Raw genomic sequence first — 19,595 nt, forward strand, 5'->3', positions numbered from 1 at the left:
ATGCAGGGTAGAGGGTAGGCCGTCCTCCCAGCTGTCTTGAAGGTTTGTGCTTCCTCACATCTCTTGTAAGTTAGAGGGGAGAAGGTTAGCTAGTTAAAAAAATAGGTAGGATGAGCAAAAAGAACATAGTAGCATAGTAAAATAGCTGAAAGATAGAAGATCATCAGGATTAAATAAACTGGAAGAGTATATGATGAAAGTATAAATGCCAGAAGGTTCGGAGGGCAAGGACAGCAGTGAGGAAACCGCATCAGCTAAGGCCTAGCGGCTGTGTGTGGTGAGCCACTGTGGGAAAGGCTCTGGGCCGCCGGTCCTCCTGCTTGTCAGACTCTGCAGCCCCTACCATGGGAAGGCTGGATGGAGAACGCCCTGCAGTGGCTGTGGCATTGAGGAGCTGAAGCAGGAGGAAGGTGGGAGGCGGCCACTGTGGTCAGGAACTTGGGGGAACTGAGGCAGAGCAAACCAGGACAGCCTCTCTGGCAGTGTGGAGCAGGAGCCCACTCATGTTCTCAACCCAGACACCATCTGCATCCCCGATCGTCCCAAACCCCCTTTCATTTTTAACATTAAAACACAGTAACAATTAATACAGCCTTTCCCAACATTCCTGTCCCAGGCTGGGCCATGCCATTCTCCATGCTCCCTAATTCCCAGGATCTGACTGGTGGCTGTGGCTGCGGCTGGTAGATGTTCCGTGAAAGTTTGCTTCTAGCGACTTCATTCCAGCAATGGTGTTCAATGGCTAGTCCATGTTGGCTGAACTGAAAACATTGAAGATTTCGAAAATACGATATTTATCAGGAACCACTTCATTCAATGATAAATAACCCATGTATTTATTATCTAGATAGAAAACACTGTAACATTCTTGAAAAGGATTTTTTCTTTGTACTGTGTATATAATTTTGTCTTCTGCTTTTTTCATTTAATTACTTTCTCCATGTTATTAAAACATACTTTCTCATGTTTGAAGGATACTGCATCCTGGGAATAAATACTAGTTCGTGTAACCACTCCTTATTGTTGAAGATTTAGACCGTGGCAAGTTTTATGTGTATAAGAGGACATCTTGTATAAGGGACATCTTTGGGCATGAAGCTTTTTCTGCATTTCATATTAACTTCTTAGACTAACTTCAAAAAAATAAAATGACTGGGCTAGAGGATATCAATGTTTTAACATTTCTCCCCCTTTACTCTTTTTCTTTGAGATTCTCTCATACACACAACATTGTGTCTGGCACATAATGGCTGTTGCTGTTCTAAATACTTAATATAGAATTACTTTTGGTCATTCATTCATTTAAAAACATTTACTCCATATCTTCTCTGGCATTTAGATGTTAATGAGACAAAAGAAAATAACTTGGCAAAGGAGAAAGACAGGGCTGGGAATCAGTGACTCGCTTTCAAATCATGTTTCCATCGTTTGTTTCCTGTGTTACTTCGGGGAAGTCAGTCAACTTCTCTGAGACTCTGTTTTCTTTCCTGTGGAATAGGTGTTTCAGTGATACTTAGCTTAAAGGGTTGTGAGAATTAAATGAGGCAATGGGATGCAAATACTCAACCCAGAGGCGCGGGAGCCTGTGCTGTGTTAGTTGAGTGGAAGAGTTCACAGCTTGATGAAGAGGACAAACAGGTAACAGCTCCAGATTCTTCCAGGAGTGGTGAATTTTGTGAGGGGGTTGAGAGGGTGGCATAAGGAGATGACCTATGAGCCTCCCTGGAGGGATGAGGGAGGGCCCAGTAGCTCACACCAGGCAGAGCTGACATCCAGACTGGGCACTCCCCTGTGGAAGAAGGGCTGCCTGGGACCAGATAGAACGGGCTGGGCATGGAGGGCTGGGCACAGACGGGGCAGCAGTGAGGGTCCACATGCCCTGCCTGGGACACACAGCTTCAACAAAGGCTTGAACTCAGGGTTGTTGGGAGCACAGCGTCTGCTGGAAGGGAGAATGTCACAGACCAGGAGTGGAGGGACATCAGTTGGGGGACACTTGGAAGGCTCTGGCCACACCTGGTCATCAGTGCAGGGCCAGTTTGGATGTGGGGCCCGAGGACCAGGAGGCTTTGAGGATCACGCTGCTTTTCTGGCTCAGATATTCTCGTTTAGGGTTATTTGGTAACATCTGAATCTGGAGGTTCAGAAGGAGGAGAAAGTGAGCTGTTGTTATGAGGAGGACAGTGCTGGAGCGGGCGGTGGGGTGTCATTGTTTGCACACAGCATAGGTGTGATGTGGAGTACCCGTGTCACCTTAGATCTGTGTTAGAACAGTGGGGCTCCTTCCATGGGCCCAACGTGGGGCCAGGCCCTGAAAGCACCATGGGGGCAGCAGGACGGGCATCCTCCCTGATGCGACTGTGTCTGGCAGGTGTGCAGGGGTGCCCATGGCTCTGGTGGGCACTGGGGTTGTGGAGAAGGTGAGATTGGCCAGAGAGAGGCTGCGGTAAGAATAGGCAAGAGCAGCAGGCCGACCTGGGGATGCGGCAGTTCAGAACAGGGAGGGGGAAGCGGGCACCGAGGGTCCGGAGATGGACAGGGCCACATGCTGCTCACGGGTGCAACCGGGTGGGGAGTGAGAAGCTGCCTCCAGATGGCACCTGGAAGGTGGGCATGCTGGGCACGGGCAGGGAGAGCCTGAACCTGTGGGGGCCCGGCCTTCACCCTGGTCCACACTGGAGCTCCCTCCCTTCCAAGTGTCCCTCCCCTACCCGGCCACAGGCTGCCTGATCACCCTGCTTTGCTTCTTCCCTGGGACATGAGTCCCTGTCCCTAGGGCAGGGACTTTATGGACCCCCTCCTTCCATGTCCGCACCCCCTGGAGCCCACACAGGGCCGTGGACATCTGCGCAAGGAAACGGTGTGCTGGGAAGATGACCTCTTAGGAGGGCCTCCTCGTTCTGTGGATCTGTGAGGTCCAATCTGTTCTGACACAGATTGGCAATGAGATACATTGTAGCTCAGCCTAGGAACTTCCCGGGTGCAGAATGGACTGTCCTGGAGGACGGCCGAGTGGAGCCTGGTCTGGATGACGCTTGCACCTGCTGGGAGCGTGAGGGTGCAGGATGGTCCGGGAGGAGGCCATCGCCATGCGGTCCTGAGATGCCAGGCCATGTCCTGAGATGCCGGGCCACGTCCTGAGACGCAGCCCTGACTCCTGACCCTCATCCTTTGTGGGCGCCCGCTCCGAGCAAGAGGACGAGGACTGGTCAGTGTTGAACACACCCTAGAGGCATGAGAGCAAACTTCCCATTTCTGTGTTTTCAGAGTTGAGACAGAAGCCTGCCGTGGACGGAATTATGTCCCCTTCATTCGTATGTGGAAGCCCTGACTCCCATTGGGGCTGTATTTGGAGAAGGGGCCTTTAGGAAGTAATTAACGTTAAATGGGGTCACAGGGCCCTTGTCCAACAGAGGTGACCTTAGAGGAAGTGGAAGAGCTCTCTGTTTCCACCTGCTGGAAGGAAGAGCCATTCAGGGAGAGAGCTGCCATCCTTAAGCCAGGGAGAGGCCTCACCAGAAAGCAAACCCTGCCAGATCTTAACCTGGGACTTCCAGCCTCCAGGACTGGGAGAAAGGAAGTTCTGTTGGTCAAGCCAGCCAGTCTACCGTATGTGGATATGGTAACCCAAGCCAATGAACACAAAGTCACTTATTAGCACACACAGGTTGGCTGCCTGCTGTGGGGTGGGCCGTGGGAGGGCTCGTTTAGTCTGTGCAGCAGCCTCCAGGCACCTGTGGCCAGGGACAGAGGCACACAGAGCAGGGGCCAGCAGTGACGGGCTCCCCAAACTGAGCAGATCCAATTCAAGCGAAACGTTTCCTTTGCATTAGTGGCCATGAAACTCCCTTTCACAAAGATGGGTTGATGAAAGCTGTGAGGCACTTTCCTATAGTGGATCCTGATAGAAGGGCCTCCCGCACACAGTGGGAGGGGCCTGGGGCCAAGGCCAGCGCATGCTCAGGCCTGCCAACATCATAAACCTGGGCCTTCTGCCTCTCCCGGGCGTTGCCCTGCCCAGCACACCCTGCAGCCTTCAGAGTCACCCTCCGAGTACACAGAGGAGCTGCACCTTGTGGCCCAAGCCAACATGACCCAGGCCAGGCTGGTTCAAAGGTGACGAGTCTGACCAGTGGTTCTTAAAGTGGGGTTCCCAGGTCCCAGTAGTGAACCCTCAGAACTGGGCCATCCTAAACCTTTAAGAATTAGGGGCGAATGACAGTGTGCCTGAACTTAGCAATTATCTTTTAATTTTATGAGTGTTTACAGGGGAGTCATAGAATCATCTAGAACATTCCCCAGATGTTGATGCCTATAGTTGAGGCCTGAGGTTTTACGTGATTGGTTATTTTCCACAATCACAGCACAGTGTGAACAGAATCGTGATTCCTCGATTTGCTGCCGTTCCGCACACTGCTGTGAAACATGTGAACACAGGTGCGCAGATTGTCTTACGCTCTCACTAGAGGTGGAGTTGAGGCTATGTGCAGAAAGAGCAGTGCGTGCAAGCACTCAGGACGGCCTGAGCTAGAAGAGACTCTCCACATGACCGATTCAGTCGTCTCTCACTGTGCGTGTGTGTGCATGTGCTTGTGTGTACACGGGCGATTGTGCGTGTGCCTGTGAGTGGTGGCTGCCACTAGAATCGGAAGCCCTGCAGTTGCAAGTGTTGAGGCTCTCACACTGCTCCCCGCTGCCCCTGGCATCCTCCCTTTGGGCAGCCAAGATGTTTTCTATCCCTCCCAGCAGTCCTCCCTGAAAATGTGTGTCCTCGTTGTCGTGTTCCCTTGGGCCCTGGCTGTGATGATGTGATCATGAATGATGATATTTAATGAGACACCTCTCTTAGGTCAGATCAATGCATTTTACTAGGGACTTTCTGCAAAATATCTGAACCCCGAATATCCCAAGTTGTTGATGGAACTCTAGTCCAGCGAGTTGTTCCCTCAAGATGGGAAAAGTAAGTGAAGGTGGGTTGTGCAGTGAAGGATTTGACATGTCCTGCAGTCACAAGTCCAGGTGGCATCTCGGTTTCTGTGCCCTCCAGCCTCATCCTTGGGACAACTGCCGTATCCCGGAGGCCCCTCTGGGAAACGCTGCCTTCAGCCCATGAGGTCGCTCTGCTGTGCGGTCGTGGACCTGTAGTCGGCGGATGGAGCGTGGACTGTTGGGCTTTTGTAATTAAACAGCTTTTATTGTGATAAAATATTTATAACATATAAGTGACCATTTTAACCATTTTAAGTGCACAGCTTCATGGCATTAAGAATGTTCATATTGTTGTGCAGCCATCACCACCCTCCATCTCCGGAACTTTCTCATCTTCCCAGATGGAAACTCTGTCCCTATCCTCTCCTTCTCCTGGCACCCACCACCATTCTGCTTTCTTTTTCTATGAATGTGACAGTTCTAGGGCCCTCACGTGAGGCGAGCCGTGCGGTACGTGTCCTCTTGTGACTGGCTCCCTTCACTGAGCGCTGTGCCCTGGAGGTGCATCCACGCTGCGGTGCGTGTCAGAACTCCCTTTCCAAGCCTGAGCGATGTTCTGCCTTCTGAAGGAAGCAGAAGGCCCAGGTTTACGACGTTGGGAGGCCTGAGCATGCGCTGGCCTTGGCCCCAGGCCCCTCCCACTGTGTGCGGGAGGCCCTTCTGTCAGGATCCACTACAGGAAAGTGCCTCACAGCTTTCATCAACCCGTCTTTGTGAAAGGGAGTTTCATAGCCACTAATGCAAAGGAAATGTTTCGCTTGACTTGGATCTGCTCAGTTTGGGGAGCCCGTCACTGCTGGCCCCCTGCTCTGTGTGCCTCTGCCCCCGGCCACAGGTGCCTGGAGGCTGCTGCACAGACTAAACGCTACACCGCGTTCATCCCTCCAACCATCAGTGGACATTTTGGTGCCTTCCAGCTTTTGGCTGCAGTCAATGAGGCTGCTCTGGGCCTTGGTGAACAACCATGGCTTTTGCCATCTGGCAGCCCCATGAGGGTGGCGCTTTACTCTGCCCAGGCAGGGATTGGCAGTGCCATGTTGGGTTCTTGCTTACCAGAGTGTTTTCATTGCTTGCCATTGAGGAGTGTTTTTATTTATGGGAGCGATATAGTACTGTCTGTGAATATCCTGCTCTAAAAATTGATAACCAGGTCGTGCCCGATGGGTGTTTACAAGTATTTTCCATGTGGAAGTTATGAGGGTACTTAGGAGGGAACAGCCGATAGGAGGGGTACTTGGCGGATGGTAGCTGGAGTCCCAAGTTCCTGCCCTTCCCACCAGGCTGCAAGGGTCAAACTGACATCTTTGGGACGAGCACAGGATACCATCCTCCAGTTCAGTCCCCTTTGCTAAAGACACACTCAGGAGGGGAGAGCACCTTTTGAAACCTAACTCCTACAAAGGGGTAGATATGTAAACTTGGGGTAGCCTTGTGTCTGGGGAGCTAGGCTGACAAATATCTTTTTAAAGATCATCTAGCCGGGCGCGGTGGCTCAAGCCTGTAATCCCAGCACTTTGGGAGGCCGAGACGGGCGGATCACGAGGCCAGAAGATCGAGACCATCCTGGCTAACACGGTGAAACCCCGTCTCTACTAAAAAATACAAAAAACTAGCCGGGCGACCTGGCGGGCGCCTGTAGTCCCAGCTACTCGGGAGGCTGAGGCAGGAGAATGGCGTAAACCCGGGAGGCGGAGCTTGCAGTGAGCTGATATCCGGCCACTGCACTCCAGCCTGGGTGACAGAGCGAGACTCTGTCTCAAAAAAAAAAAAAAAAAGATCATCTAACTGCTGGGGAGGCTGTGTCCTTGAAGATGATTTACTTCTTCTAACTGGGTTTTACTTTTCTCTCCTAGCTTATGTTCCTGAGGAAGAATTGAAGGCAGCAGAAATAGATGAAGAGCACGTGGAGGATGACGGGCTGTCTTTGGACATTCAGGAAAGCGAGTACATGTGCAATGAAGAGACAGAGATCAAAGAGGCGCAGAGCTACCAGAACTCCCCAGTCAGCTCTGCGACTAACCAGGACGCTGGCTACGGGTCGCCCTTCAGTGAGAGCAGCGACCAGCTGGCCCATTTCAAAGGCTCTTCCTCTCGAGAAGAGAAGGAGGATCCGCAGTGTCCCGACAGCGTCTCGTACCCCCAGGACAGCCTGGCACAGATCAAAGCTGTGTATGCAAACTTGTTCTCTGAGTCCTGCTGGTCCAGCTTAGCTCTGGATTTAAAGAAGTCGGGTTCCACCACCAGCACCAACGATGCCAGCCAGAAGGAGAGCTCCGCCCCTACCCCCACGCCCCCCGTCTGCCCCGCCAGCACCGCCGGCCCCACGGCGAGCACGCCCAGCACCAGCTGCAGCTCCAGCACCAGCCACAGCAGTACCACCAGTACCAGCAGCAGCTCCGGGTACGACTGGCACCAGGCCGCACTGGCCAAGACGCTGCAGCAGACGTCCTCGTATGGGCTGCTCCCCGAGCCCAGCCTGTTCAGCACCGTGCAGCTCTACCGCCAGAACAACAAGCTCTACGGCTCCGTCTTCACCGGCGCCAGCAAGTTCCGGTGCAAAGACTGCAGCGCCGCGTACGACACGCTGGTGGAACTGACGGTGCACATGAACGAGACAGGCCACTACCGCGACGACAACAGGGACAAGGACTCCGAGAAGACCAAGCGGTGGTCCAAGCCCAGGAAGCGCTCCCTGATGGAGATGGAGGGGAAGGAGGACGCCCAGAAGGTGCTGAAGTGCATGTACTGTGGACACTCCTTCGAGTCCTTGCAGGACCTCAGCGTCCACATGATCAAAACCAAGCATTACCAGAAAGTGCCTCTGAAGGAGCCAGTGCCAGCCATCACCAAACTGGTCCCCTCCACCAAAAAGCGGGCGCTGCAGGACCTGGCGCCCCCCTGCTCCCCTGAGCCAGCAGGAATGGCCGCAGAGGTGGCCCTGAGTGAGTCAGCAAAGGATCAGAAAGCGGCGAACCCATACGTCACGCCCAATAACCGCTACGGCTACCAGAACGGTGCCAGCTACACCTGGCAGTTCGAGGCCCGCAAGGCGCAGATCCTCAAGTGCATGGAGTGTGGCAGCTCCCACGACACCCTGCAGCAGCTCACCGCCCACATGATGGTCACCGGGCACTTCCTGAAAGTGACCACCTCAGCCTCAAAGAAGGGCAAGCAGCTGGTGCTGGACCCTGTGGTGGAAGAGAAGATCCAGTCCATCCCCTTGCCGCCCACCACCCACACGCGGCTGCCGGCCTCCAGCATCAAAAAGCAGCCGGAGTCTCCCGCAGGGTCCACAGCTTCGGAAGACAAGAAAGAGCTGGAGAAGGAGAAGCTGCCCGTGGCTGGTGATGCGGAGAAGATCAAGGAGGAGAGTGAGGACAGCTCGGAGAAATTTGAGCCCAGCACCCTGTACCCCTACCTGCGTGAGGAGGACCTGGACGACAGCCCCAAGGGAGGGCTGGACATTCTCAAGTCCCTGGAGAATACCGTCTCCACGGCCATTAGCAAAGCCCAGAATGGCGCGCCCTCGTGGGGTGGTTACCCCAGCATCCACGCGGCCTACCAGCTGCCGGGCACCGTGAAACCACTCCCGGCGGCCGTGCAGAGTGTGCAGGTGCAGCCGTCCTATGCTGGCAGCGTGAAGTCGCTGTCTTCCACCGAGCACAACGCCCTCCTGCACTCCCCGGGGAGCCTCACGCCCCCACCGCACAAGAGCAATGTGTCTGCCATGGAGGAGCTGGTGGAGAAGGTCACGGGCAAGGTCAGCATCAAGAAGGAGGAGAGGCCCCCTGAGAAGGAGAAGAGCTCCCCCGCCAAGGCTGCATCCCCCGTAGCAAAAGAGAATAAAGATTTCCCTAAAACGGAGGAAGTCAGTGGCAAACAACAGAAGAAGGGCCCTGAGGCTGAGACCGGGAAGGCCAAAAAGGAGGGACCGCTGGACGTTCACACCCCAAACGGCACAGAGCCTCTCAAAGCAAAGGTCACCAACGGCTGTAACAACCTGGGGATCATCACGGACCACTCACCAGAGCCTTCCTTCATCAACCCACTGAGCGCTTTGCAGTCCATCATGAACACCCACCTGGGCAAGGTGTCCAAGCCCGTGGGCGCCTCGCTGGACCCGCTGGCGATGCTCTACAAGATCAGCAACAGCATGCTGGACAGGCCGGTGCGCCCCGCCGCCCCCGTGAAGCAGGCCGACGCCCTTGACCGCTACTACTACGAAAACAGCGACCAGCCCATTGACTTAACCAAGTCCAAGAACAAGCCGCTGGTGTCTGGCATGGCTGATCCGGTGGCGTCACCTCTGCGGGAGAGTGCGCTCATGGACATCTCTGACATGGTGAAAAATCTCACAGGCCGCCTGACGCCCAAGTCCTCCACGCCCTCCACGGTTTCGGAGAAGTCTGATGCTGATGGCAGCAGCTTTGAGGAGGCACTGGACGAGTTGTCACCGGTCCACAAGAGGAAGGGCCGGCAGTCCAATTGGAACCCGCAGCACCTGCTCATCCTGCAGGCCCAGTTCGCCTCGAGCTTGCGGGAGACCACAGAGGGCAAGTACATCATGTCGGACCTGGGCCCGCAGGAGAGGGTGCACATCTCGAAGTTTACCGGCCTCTCCATGACCACCATCAGCCACTGGCTGGCCAATGTGAAGTACCAGTTGAGGAGGACAGGGGGAACGAAATTCCTAAAGAACCTGGACACAGGGCATCCTGTTTTCTTTTGCAACGATTGTGCCTCTCAGTTCAGAACTGCGTCTACATACATAAGTCATTTGGAGACGCACTTGGGCTTCAGCCTGAAGGATCTATCCAAGCTGCCACTCAATCAGATTCAAGAACAGCAGAATGTTTCAAAAGTCCTCGCCAACAAACCTCTGGGCCCGCTGGGGGCCACCGAGGAAGACTTGGGCTCCACATTCCAATGTAAGCTCTGCAACCGGACTTTTGCGAGCAAGCACGCAGTCAAACTGCACCTTAGCAAGACTCATGGCAAGTCCCCCGAGGACCACCTGATCTATGTGACTGAGTTGGAGAAGCAGTAGCGCCCAGGTATGCAAGAGACCGTGGAACATTGCACTAAACGTCGTCGAGCTGCACTAGGCCTGGCCTGAGCCTCTAAAATCAGTCTTTCCTTTGTTGCTGGCCCGCCTCTCTGGACCTTGGTTTTCTTACACATATTTTGTATATTTATATGCTCTCTGTCCGATCTGTGCATGTTATTTTTCTTTTTCCGTGAGTCAAAGTCTGACCTTTATTTTCAACATCTGTTCTTGATGTTAAGCTATCTTTTGTAGGAAACAGTGGGGCACACTACTCAGAGACATTATTTAGCAGTAAAGAAAGACACAAATAACAATGATAAAAAGACATCCTAAAATGACGAAGTTGCCATGACAATAAAGGTCATAGAACCTGGTAGTGTCAAATTTAACCCTTTGAGGACCGTAATTGCATTTCTGTGCCTTTCACTTGAAAAAAAGAAAGAAAAGAAAAAAAAGGCTTAAAGGCATTTCATTCAGATCAAAAGCTGTGTCAGACACAAAACTTATTTAATAATTAAAAAATGAGCTTTTATATGCAGAACTGGTTTGTGAGGAAACATGCATGCAGCTGTGGGAAGATAGAAAGCTGTCTAGGACTCACGGGGTTTGGAAGCCACACCTCTACATGTCTAAAACAAAAAACAACAACAGATACCCACTCGCCACTATGCCCAAACCCTCTGGATACTGAAAAATGCCACTTTCGGCAAAACAAACAAACAAACAAACAAACAAAAAAAAAAAAACAAAAAAAAGTATGCAAGCTATTATTTAAAATGTGTAAAATGCTATTTCTTTTTTTCCTGTAAAATATTGCGGTTTATAGTTATTTACAAATGTAAGCTTTGGTACAAGCTGACCTTTCTATAGCGTGCTGCATTGGTAAATGAGAAAAAAATGGGGCAAACGTTGGAGTCCTTTCCTTGTAAATTGCCAGCATCAGCTTAAAAACTCCTGTATGTTACATATCGTACCATTTTAATCTCTTCAACTTTCTTTGTACCTTCTGGCTGTATGCTTTCTCTTTTAACTTTTTATATTGTCATTTTATATTAAATTTCTGTGTATATAATGTAAAACCACAATTTTTGAATAAAATTTAGTTCCTGCAGCTTGATTTAAATAGAGGACTTTTACTGGCACCTGCATCTCTCCAGATGCATGTACTCAGAGGGACTGTCAGACAAAAATAAATACATAAAAACAAAGCAAGCAATGCACTATTAATTATACATTTTGATGTTCTATCATTAATATTGTACAGTACATTTTGGTTCACACAATTAAATCCACTGTTTTCTCAGATGTAAAATAAACCCACATGCAGTTCTTGATTTACACGGATTGTCATGTCGTCATTATTTTGCCTTTGAGATGTTATTTCAGCAACAAGAGGTATTGCTTATGCAATCAACCAACAAAAATTCTATTCAGAATCATCATTTCATGATTTGTGTGCTGACATGTTTCATTCAAATGATAAGTATTGCGCTTTAAAAAATGATAATTAAAATTTTTAACTCCACTGGGTGCCAAGGATTGCCAAGTTTAGCCATTGAGTGATGGCTGTTTTGTACTTAGGTGGGCTGAGATGCATCCTTCGGAGAATCCTTTGCAGAATTTAAAAATATGTGTAATTAACCTGTGTGTCTATCCAGAGATTTAATGATGGGAGTAGAGGGGTAGGGCCTACGCCACCAGCAAAGACCCCAAGGACCCAGGAATTAGTTCTGTGTTGCTCCAAAGAGGAAAACCTGATTTCTGAGCTTTTAAAATCTACACTTTTAAAAGAAAACTGGCTGCTGTTGTATTCAGTGTTTGAAACGAGGCTTCTTTCTGCAGATTAGAGCACGGCGGGCTCTACTGAGAGTGCCAGGACGCTTGCCATGAAAACGCCCGTCCTCCAGGGTGACCCCCATCCCTGAAAGCCCAAACTCACTGCCCAGTCTGCATTGAGGGAAGCATTGACATTGAGGCCCCCTGGCCTCTCCCCCCAGCCCCAGAAGCACTAAATGACACGACCAGGAAAATTTACTTTTCTGCCTTTTGCTTACATTTTCATAAAATTATATCCTGAGAAAGGTTAGAGCTTATACCTCTCTGTTCAGAAGCAGCTAAGCAATTGTGATATTTTAATTATTTCTCTCACATTGCCCCGTGACAGCGAGGATTGTTCTGTTTCCATTAATGATTTGAGGAGGAGGAGTAGGTCCAGGTGGGTCATATTTACATAGGCTTTTGTACCAATGCAGCAGCGCGCCAGGGAGGTTTGCTAAATTTTTCCGACTTTTTTCATTGGTAAATAGCTATGTCCTTTAGGAGCCTCAGCCATTTAGACATTTCAGTTCAATTACTGGGTGATTATGTACTTTGGGCTCAAGGGGTGACAGAGAAGAATAACAATTAGGCTTATGGCAGTGGTGTGGGGGCTTTGCATAATAATCCTTTGAAGTTATGTTTATTTTACCACAAACCCGCAAACATGTGATTATGTGATTTCACCCTTATAGCAAAAGTGTTAGCAGCAGCAGGTGAAGTGGTACAAAGGGAGGTGAGTGCTCCCCAGAAGGGGGTCGCTGGCCCAGTGTGCAGCTAAGCACTGAGTCATTTTAAAGCGGCTGGCAACTTGAGTTCCGATCATTGGGGGATGGACATTGAATTGGGGTTTTCCTTTAAATTTTTTTCTTCCTAACTCACCAACTGTATTGCTACGTTGTCTTGACCGTAATTTCCCAATCAATGCATAGGAGACTAGGTTATCTTAATCATACCCCTGAAAGTGATAATGAACGTGGTGACTCCCACTAGTATTTGTCGAGTGCTTCCTCTGTGCCCGGTACTAATTCCAAGTGCTTCACATCTATGAACGCATTCCTTCCTCACAACTGTATGCGGTGGGTTCTGTTCCTTTCACGCTCAGTTTACAGGTGAGGAGCCAGGCACAGCAGGGTTGAGGAACGGACCCAAGGCCACATGGCTTACGAACGACTAAATGACTAAACTTGGTCTTTGAGTCCAAACAGCTTTTGCTGCAGAACCACACTCTGAATGCCTCCTTACAGGCCTTGGGATCTACCCCAGGTGGGGATCTCTGCTGTCACCCAGGGCAGGGCGTCTCCTACGGGGTGGGGAGCTAGAGGCAAGGCTTCAGGATGGTGCTGGGGGGCATGGGATGCAGCTCAGCAGCCAGAGCTGCTCTTCACCTCCCACTGCAGCCCTTGTGGATGGCAAAATGTAACCGCCCCATGTTCTGCTGGATTTGAGAAAATAAGTCGAAAGATGTTTTTATGGTTCTGTAGCAACTTCAGTTGAATACAGGTACACTTAGTAATACAGAAACTCAATTTGTAAGGATACAAATGGATTGAATAATCCAGGGAAGGATTGGGATACCTATAATCTGAAGATTTACTTGACACGTTTCCCCTTCCTTCACTGATGTCCGAGGAAACATGTCCACCCTTCACTTCATGTAGTTTTGTGTGTCCCAGCAAATGAACTCCACGCATGGCACTGGGTCCTCTCGGCCGCCCAAATCCTCCCGCGGCCCCAGGGAATAGATCTTCGTCTTCTGTGGTGTGGGGACAAAATGGCCCTAGGCACCTGGAGAGAGTCAGCCACCTGTCCCAGCCTGTGGGACGCTGGCAAGGAGGCCGGGGAGGGTTCAGCTGTCTTGTTTGGCCTGGTGGCCGTTGTGCGCATGCAGGTGTCACCCTGATTTGCACTCATATCTGCAGTTTGAGACTTGGAGTTAATAACTAATCATGTATTTTTTCCTTCAGATGTAGAATTTTTTAAAGTTTGTGGTAGTCCCCAAAATGGGTGAGGATGTTGCTTGATAGGTAGTCAGTTTTTAAAGAGAGATAAAACCTGTGAAATAATGACACACAATGGTTTATGTAAGCGAAACAAACGTTTTAGGTAGTGTACGCAAAAGGTGATTAAAATTCTAACGTTTCTGATTCGACATTTCTATAGTTGACAGCCTTTGAAAAACTGTTAACTTTAGTCTAAAGCATGTCTAACCTACTTCCAAATGTTCAGAAACCTGTACGTGCACATAAAGATTTCTGCTTTTTTCCGAGGGAAAATTTCTTATTTATTTTATTATAATTTATCTGAAGATAGTGGGTACCATTGAAAGCTAATTATTGAATTGTTAGCTTACAAGATACCAAAAAGTAAAATCTCTTTTGGAGACAATTTGTGCTTTTTATATAACTTTTATTCTTATGACAAAAGTGATACAGTCATTGTAGAAAAGTTGGAAAATAAACATGAAGTTAATAAAAGCTATTGTTTCATCTACAGAAAAATCACTGCTAATATTTTGGTGCTAACATCTTTTTTCCATGTTTCTACAAACTAGAGATCATGTTCAACATACTTTTTGTACCTTGCTGCTTCTTTACCTGACAGTAGATAATGTCTATTTTCTCATTTTGTTACATATGGAGGATTTTTAAATCTTTTTGAGCTGTACTATAATTTATTTAATCAATTCCCTATTACAATTTTAAAAGCAACATTTAGATAATCTTTTTCAAGTTTTCTCAATTAGAAATATGAGTACAAAAAATTCCACTCAATATTATTGTGAATATTTTTTATTATTTCCTTACAATAAATACCTAGAATTGAAGTCGCTACATCATAATGTGGTTTGATGCACATGCCAAATTACCCACAGGAAAACTTGTACTGGTTTAGACACTTATTTGCATGAGAATGACTGTTTCTACACACCTTTGCCGTGTGAATACAAGGGTTTGATGTTTTTAAGTTTTTGGCCATTTTCACTGATTAACCAATTTAATCTTCATGTTTTCATGTATAATATTTTTAATGTTGGTTGTTCATTTATGTTATTTAAAACATCATTCGAGGACATGTATGATTTCTGGAGTACTTTTACATTAATTATGATTTTATTTATTTATTTTAAATCAGGGTCTTACTCTGTTGCCCAGGCTGGAGTGCAGCAGTAACATGACGTTGGCTCACTGCAGTCTTGACCTCACTGACTCAAGTGATCGTCGCACCTCAACCTCCCAAGTATCTGGGACCACAGTTACACACCACTATGCCCGGCTAATTTTTTGTTTTGTTTTGTTTTTGTTTTTTTTGAGACGGAGTCTCGCTCTGCCGCCCAGGCTGGAGTGCAGTGGCCAGATCTCAGCTCACTGCAAGCTCTGCCTCCTGGGTTCCCGCCATTCTCCTGCCTCAGCCTCCCGAGTAGCTGGGACTACAGGCGCCGCCACCTTGCCTGGCTAGTTTTTTTGTATTTTAGTAGAGACGGGGTTTCACCGTGTTAGCCAGGATGGTCTCGATCTCCTGACCTCGTGATCCGCCTGTCTTGGCCTCCCAAAGTGCTGGGATTACAGGCTTGAGCCACCGCACCCAGCCTAATTTTTGTATTATTTTTAGAGATGAGGTTTCACCATGTTGCCCAGGCTGGTCTCAAACTCCTGAGCTCAAGTGATCCGCCCGCCATGGCCTCCCAAATTGTTGGGAGTACAGGCGTGAGTCAGCGTGCCCGGCCTTCATGATTCATTTAAACTCAAGTGGCCATAGACAACCCAACCGCAAAGAGGAGAGAAAGAACTTAGCTAAGACCCTGCGCTGCGGCTCCTCTGTGGATGTGGGACTAGAACAGGGAGTTCTTTTCCAGGTCTGTTCCCCCTTGTTCATCCACAAAGCTGTGTCTCATTAAAAGGTCCCCAGTGACTTCAAATGAATAATGTACTTTTGTACTCTCTTCGAATTTCCCAACTTGCTCACAGGGAGTGGAGTCTCCAATTTTATTACTTCTATTGCTGATTTGCAATTAGTATTGATGAGCAAAACAAAGATAATTTCAAAATAGAGTGGTCACTACCCTACTAGGATGAGATTTGATCACTTAGAGTAGACTCCATAAAATAAAAACACTTGGATTGACCTAGAAGTCAAGAGAGAGGGACTACTTTTAAATCTGTATCAGAATATCTCCCATAGGTGAGTTTGTTCCAGAGCTGAAATTCAAGGACCCTGCTAAGCCCCTGACGTCTTTGACCCAGATTCTTGATAGCCACACACAGAGGCCAGCAAGCAAAGGGTGAGGACGATGAGGAAGCATGTTACCTTGAATGAGACCAGGATGCGCTGAAGAGTACGTGGGATTCATTTTCTTTCGTAAAGAGCGATAGCGTTTCACCAAAAGTGTTTAGATGACCTGTAACTAGTCGGTCATTATTTTTCTTACATCACCCAAAACTATTTACAATTTGATCTGACTGGTATAAAGACTGTCTGATGATGTGTAGAGTATATTTTACTTTGAACAGACAGTGGAAACAGTGGGCCTACATATTTGATCATATTTTGTTAAAATATTTGAGATATGGCACACATCATATTTAAATAGTAGCTAAAATGTAGTTTTCTGGTTAGAATGCAGTGCTTAAAGATGAATTTAAAAGGAAGTCTTTAAGACTGAAGCATTCTGAACAAAACTGAACTTGCAGGGATATTTTTCCTTGAAAGCTTGTTTGACCAAAAGTACATTAGTGGCAAGGAACTGGGGACAGATACATTGGGAACACCAGTTTCTAAAGTATGTAAATAATAAGGAAAAGCCCATTTTGTATAACTGTGACCATTAGCCAAATTCATCCAATCAATTCATACACAACCGAGTTTCCTATGGGCTGTTACAAAACCCCAACTGGTCCTAAGATTAAAACATTTTTCTCCTTTCAGTAAATATTTCTTCTTTAGATACATTTTAATGTATTTATGCATGTTTTCAGAGTAATTTTTCCAATTTTCTCCAAGAAACTAAACTAAAATTTTCCTTTTCACCTTGTAGAACAGCAGAGTATGTGGATGTGTGGTAAGCATGGTGTGATAACAAAACCAAAAAGGATGGGCATTTGGGAATAATTTGTAGTTTAAAATTATATATTCAGTCGTATTTCTAAGCCATAGCTTTCATGTCATTATGCCCAATTGATTAATGATTGGGCATTAATTAATATTGATTAATGATTAATTAAACATACTTACCAATTTCAACTTTTGACTCTTTTACGTCACTAAAATTTTGAAAGCAATATTTAGTTGTGTTTTGATTTGTTAACTTTAAGAGACAGTAATGTCCTAAATACTTGCATTACTTTGTAATATGTTTATTTACAAATTAGTAAAATCTAATTTCCATTTTTAAAGCAATTAATTTTCCTCTCAGATATTCCCGTCCTTATTGTTTTAGAGTTGTGAAATTCACACATCTTTCACTTGGATACGCAAGATTCCAGGATGGGGAGCTCAATTACTGGTCTTATTTAGTGGAAGCATGGGTTTTTGCATTGTTGAATGCATAATAAATGACCACATCTCAAAACTGGACTCTAGACATATTGATTAGGACACATTCCATTTTCCATAACTTTTTTCATCAATTAGTGGAAACTAATAGCCTTAAACTCTAAAATAATCTGCAAGCAGAAATCTGATGGAAAGGGCTTTGTCCAAACTTCAGATTATGATGAAAAATATTTTTTTAAATAGGAGGGAATTTAAAGCGGCAATCTTTTGCATGGTGACTGTTTTCTTAAACGTAATGTGAATACTTGTCTTTAAGTTCTGGTTAGATAGTTGGAGCCTAACACTATGTAATATCTTATTTGTTGTCATGGAAGCTTTGTAATATCACAACATTCCAAGGAAACCAGGAAAGCTCCAGAGAGGCACCACCAGTTCTTGTCACTAAAACTTTGCAGAGAAAAACAACAGATTTATGAAAAAGGAGTCACAAAGTTACTATGTCTGGTTGACCTCTCACTTTTCTTAAAATTTCAGAATTTGGTGCTTCTTTTGGAGACGCTCCGACTAGTGCATTCCTAGATTCCTGCTTCTGGTGGCTTACCTTTTTAAGAGTGGAATCCCACATCAGAAATAGAAAGTCTGGTGTTTCAGAGACTGGTTTGGATATCATTCCTTTTGTCAGTGGTTTCCATGATAATTGCATTGCTTGGACATGAATAAGCCCCCTTTTTTAAAAAGTGAAATTGGCGATGCACTTGCTCCATGCACTCCCAGCAGGTAGCACCCTGACTGCTTTCACTCCCTCCATGGTGAGGTATCATCACCTTTCTTCCCAAGGCCAGATTTGGCCTTTCTTAAGCCCAAACTCCTCAAAGACAAGATAAACACATTTCTCCTGCAGCAATAATATTTAGTGTTCTTATTCACCCTCCAAATGTTTTCTTCTCGAAACTCCCCACTTCACAGAACCCTTCAGGTTAGCCAAGCTCTTTAGCATTGTAAAGAACCCAGGAGAACAGAACCATGGGAAAGCAGGTAAGAGCCTTTGCAGTCCATCTCTATCTGTATGGCCTCATCTGTTTGTGCAGGGCAGGGGGATGGGGACACTCTCTTTATGTCTCAGGATGGAGAACAGCAGGAGGAAAGCTGAGACTCAGGGGAGGAGAGGGGCGGGCCCTGTACAGGTTAGAAAGGCTGGAGAACCGTTTTGGGTGGCACTGGGTTTGTGGTTTCCATTGTGATTCTAAAAGATCATGGCCCTTCTGCCACCTGTATCAGGAATGAGGGAAGAGCGGATAGATCCACCTGCAGGAGAGAGACAGCGCCCAAGATTGTGAAGGCAGAGTTGGGCCACTAGGCCAGTGAGGCAGTGTGAAATGCTCCAAGCACAGCCCTCCGCCTGAGGGCTGGAGCTCCCTAGGGCTGTGCACCAGCAGTGGACATCACAGACCATGCCTTGCACATGGACCCAACTAAAACTAAGCAGGTGGAATCAATAAATGCACAGGAATGAAGGTGACTGGAGGGTGGGAAGCCCAGTGACAACAATCGTAGATCGAAGATTTCGTTCAGTAAGGAATAAAAAAATCACAGAAAGAGCATGGGAGTGTGGCCTTTCTAGGGTTAAAGATCCTTAAGCTTTAGAGAGAATGTATAAAAGAAATTTTCTTTCTGAAATAATTTATGGAAATGCCGTGCTCCCTTTGAAGGCTCCATGTCACCGTGTGGCACTGCGCAATGTTCTCTTTCTTCACCTGTCAGGCAAAGACCACCTCGAAGAGTCTCACTGCTGATTACTAGTTAATTGTCATTAATAAGTGACAACTGACATTATGGGGGCTTAATGCAGAGAGAACAGAAAAGAGCCACAGATATTCTAATGAGCTGACTCCTACGTGCCCTCTTTTGTTGTCGAAAATGAGGAGCTGTCGTCATTGTTCAGGAGATGGGCTTCAATTGCTCTGGAAAATATTCTCTTTTAATTTCTTTATGCATAGATAATTCCTGGGACTCTGTACTTCTCTCTCTCCCACCCCCCTCTCCTTTGAGCGTGCGCGCGCGCACACACACACACACACACTTCCTCACTGTCTCCTATGAGCATGCTAAAAGCTCCCAACTTAGGAAGAATCATAACTTATTCCTAGACAAGGAAGTAGTGCACTCTTCAAAGCTTGTGTTTACAGAGAGGATAGAAAAGGAAGGCCGTTGAGTGTCATAGTTTTAGTTGCCTTGGATGGGAACAGAGGTG

General features: G+C 47.5%; 1 protein-coding gene across 3 annotated transcripts in view; it reads left to right on the plus strand.

Moving 5' to 3' along the window:
• Positions 1-11,376, plus strand: part of TSHZ1 (teashirt zinc finger homeobox 1) — an 82,412-nt gene extending 71,036 nt beyond the window's left edge. For all 3 annotated transcript variants that reach the window (XM_017866122.1, XM_017866121.1, XM_017866123.1), the window contains exon 2: positions 6,843-11,376. In XM_017866122.1, coding sequence (XP_017721611.1) covers positions 6,938-10,036 — 3,099 coding nt within the window. In that variant the 5' untranslated portion in view covers positions 6,843-6,937 and the 3' untranslated portion in view covers positions 10,037-11,376. The remainder of the gene's footprint in view (positions 1-6,842) is intronic.
• The last annotated feature ends 8,219 nt before the right edge of the window (positions 11,377-19,595 follow it).

This window comes from Rhinopithecus bieti, unplaced genomic scaffold, assembly GCF_001698545.2.
Source record: "Rhinopithecus bieti isolate Rb0 unplaced genomic scaffold, ASM169854v2 scaffold_84002, whole genome shotgun sequence".
NCBI lineage: Eukaryota > Metazoa > Chordata > Mammalia > Primates > Cercopithecidae > Rhinopithecus > Rhinopithecus bieti.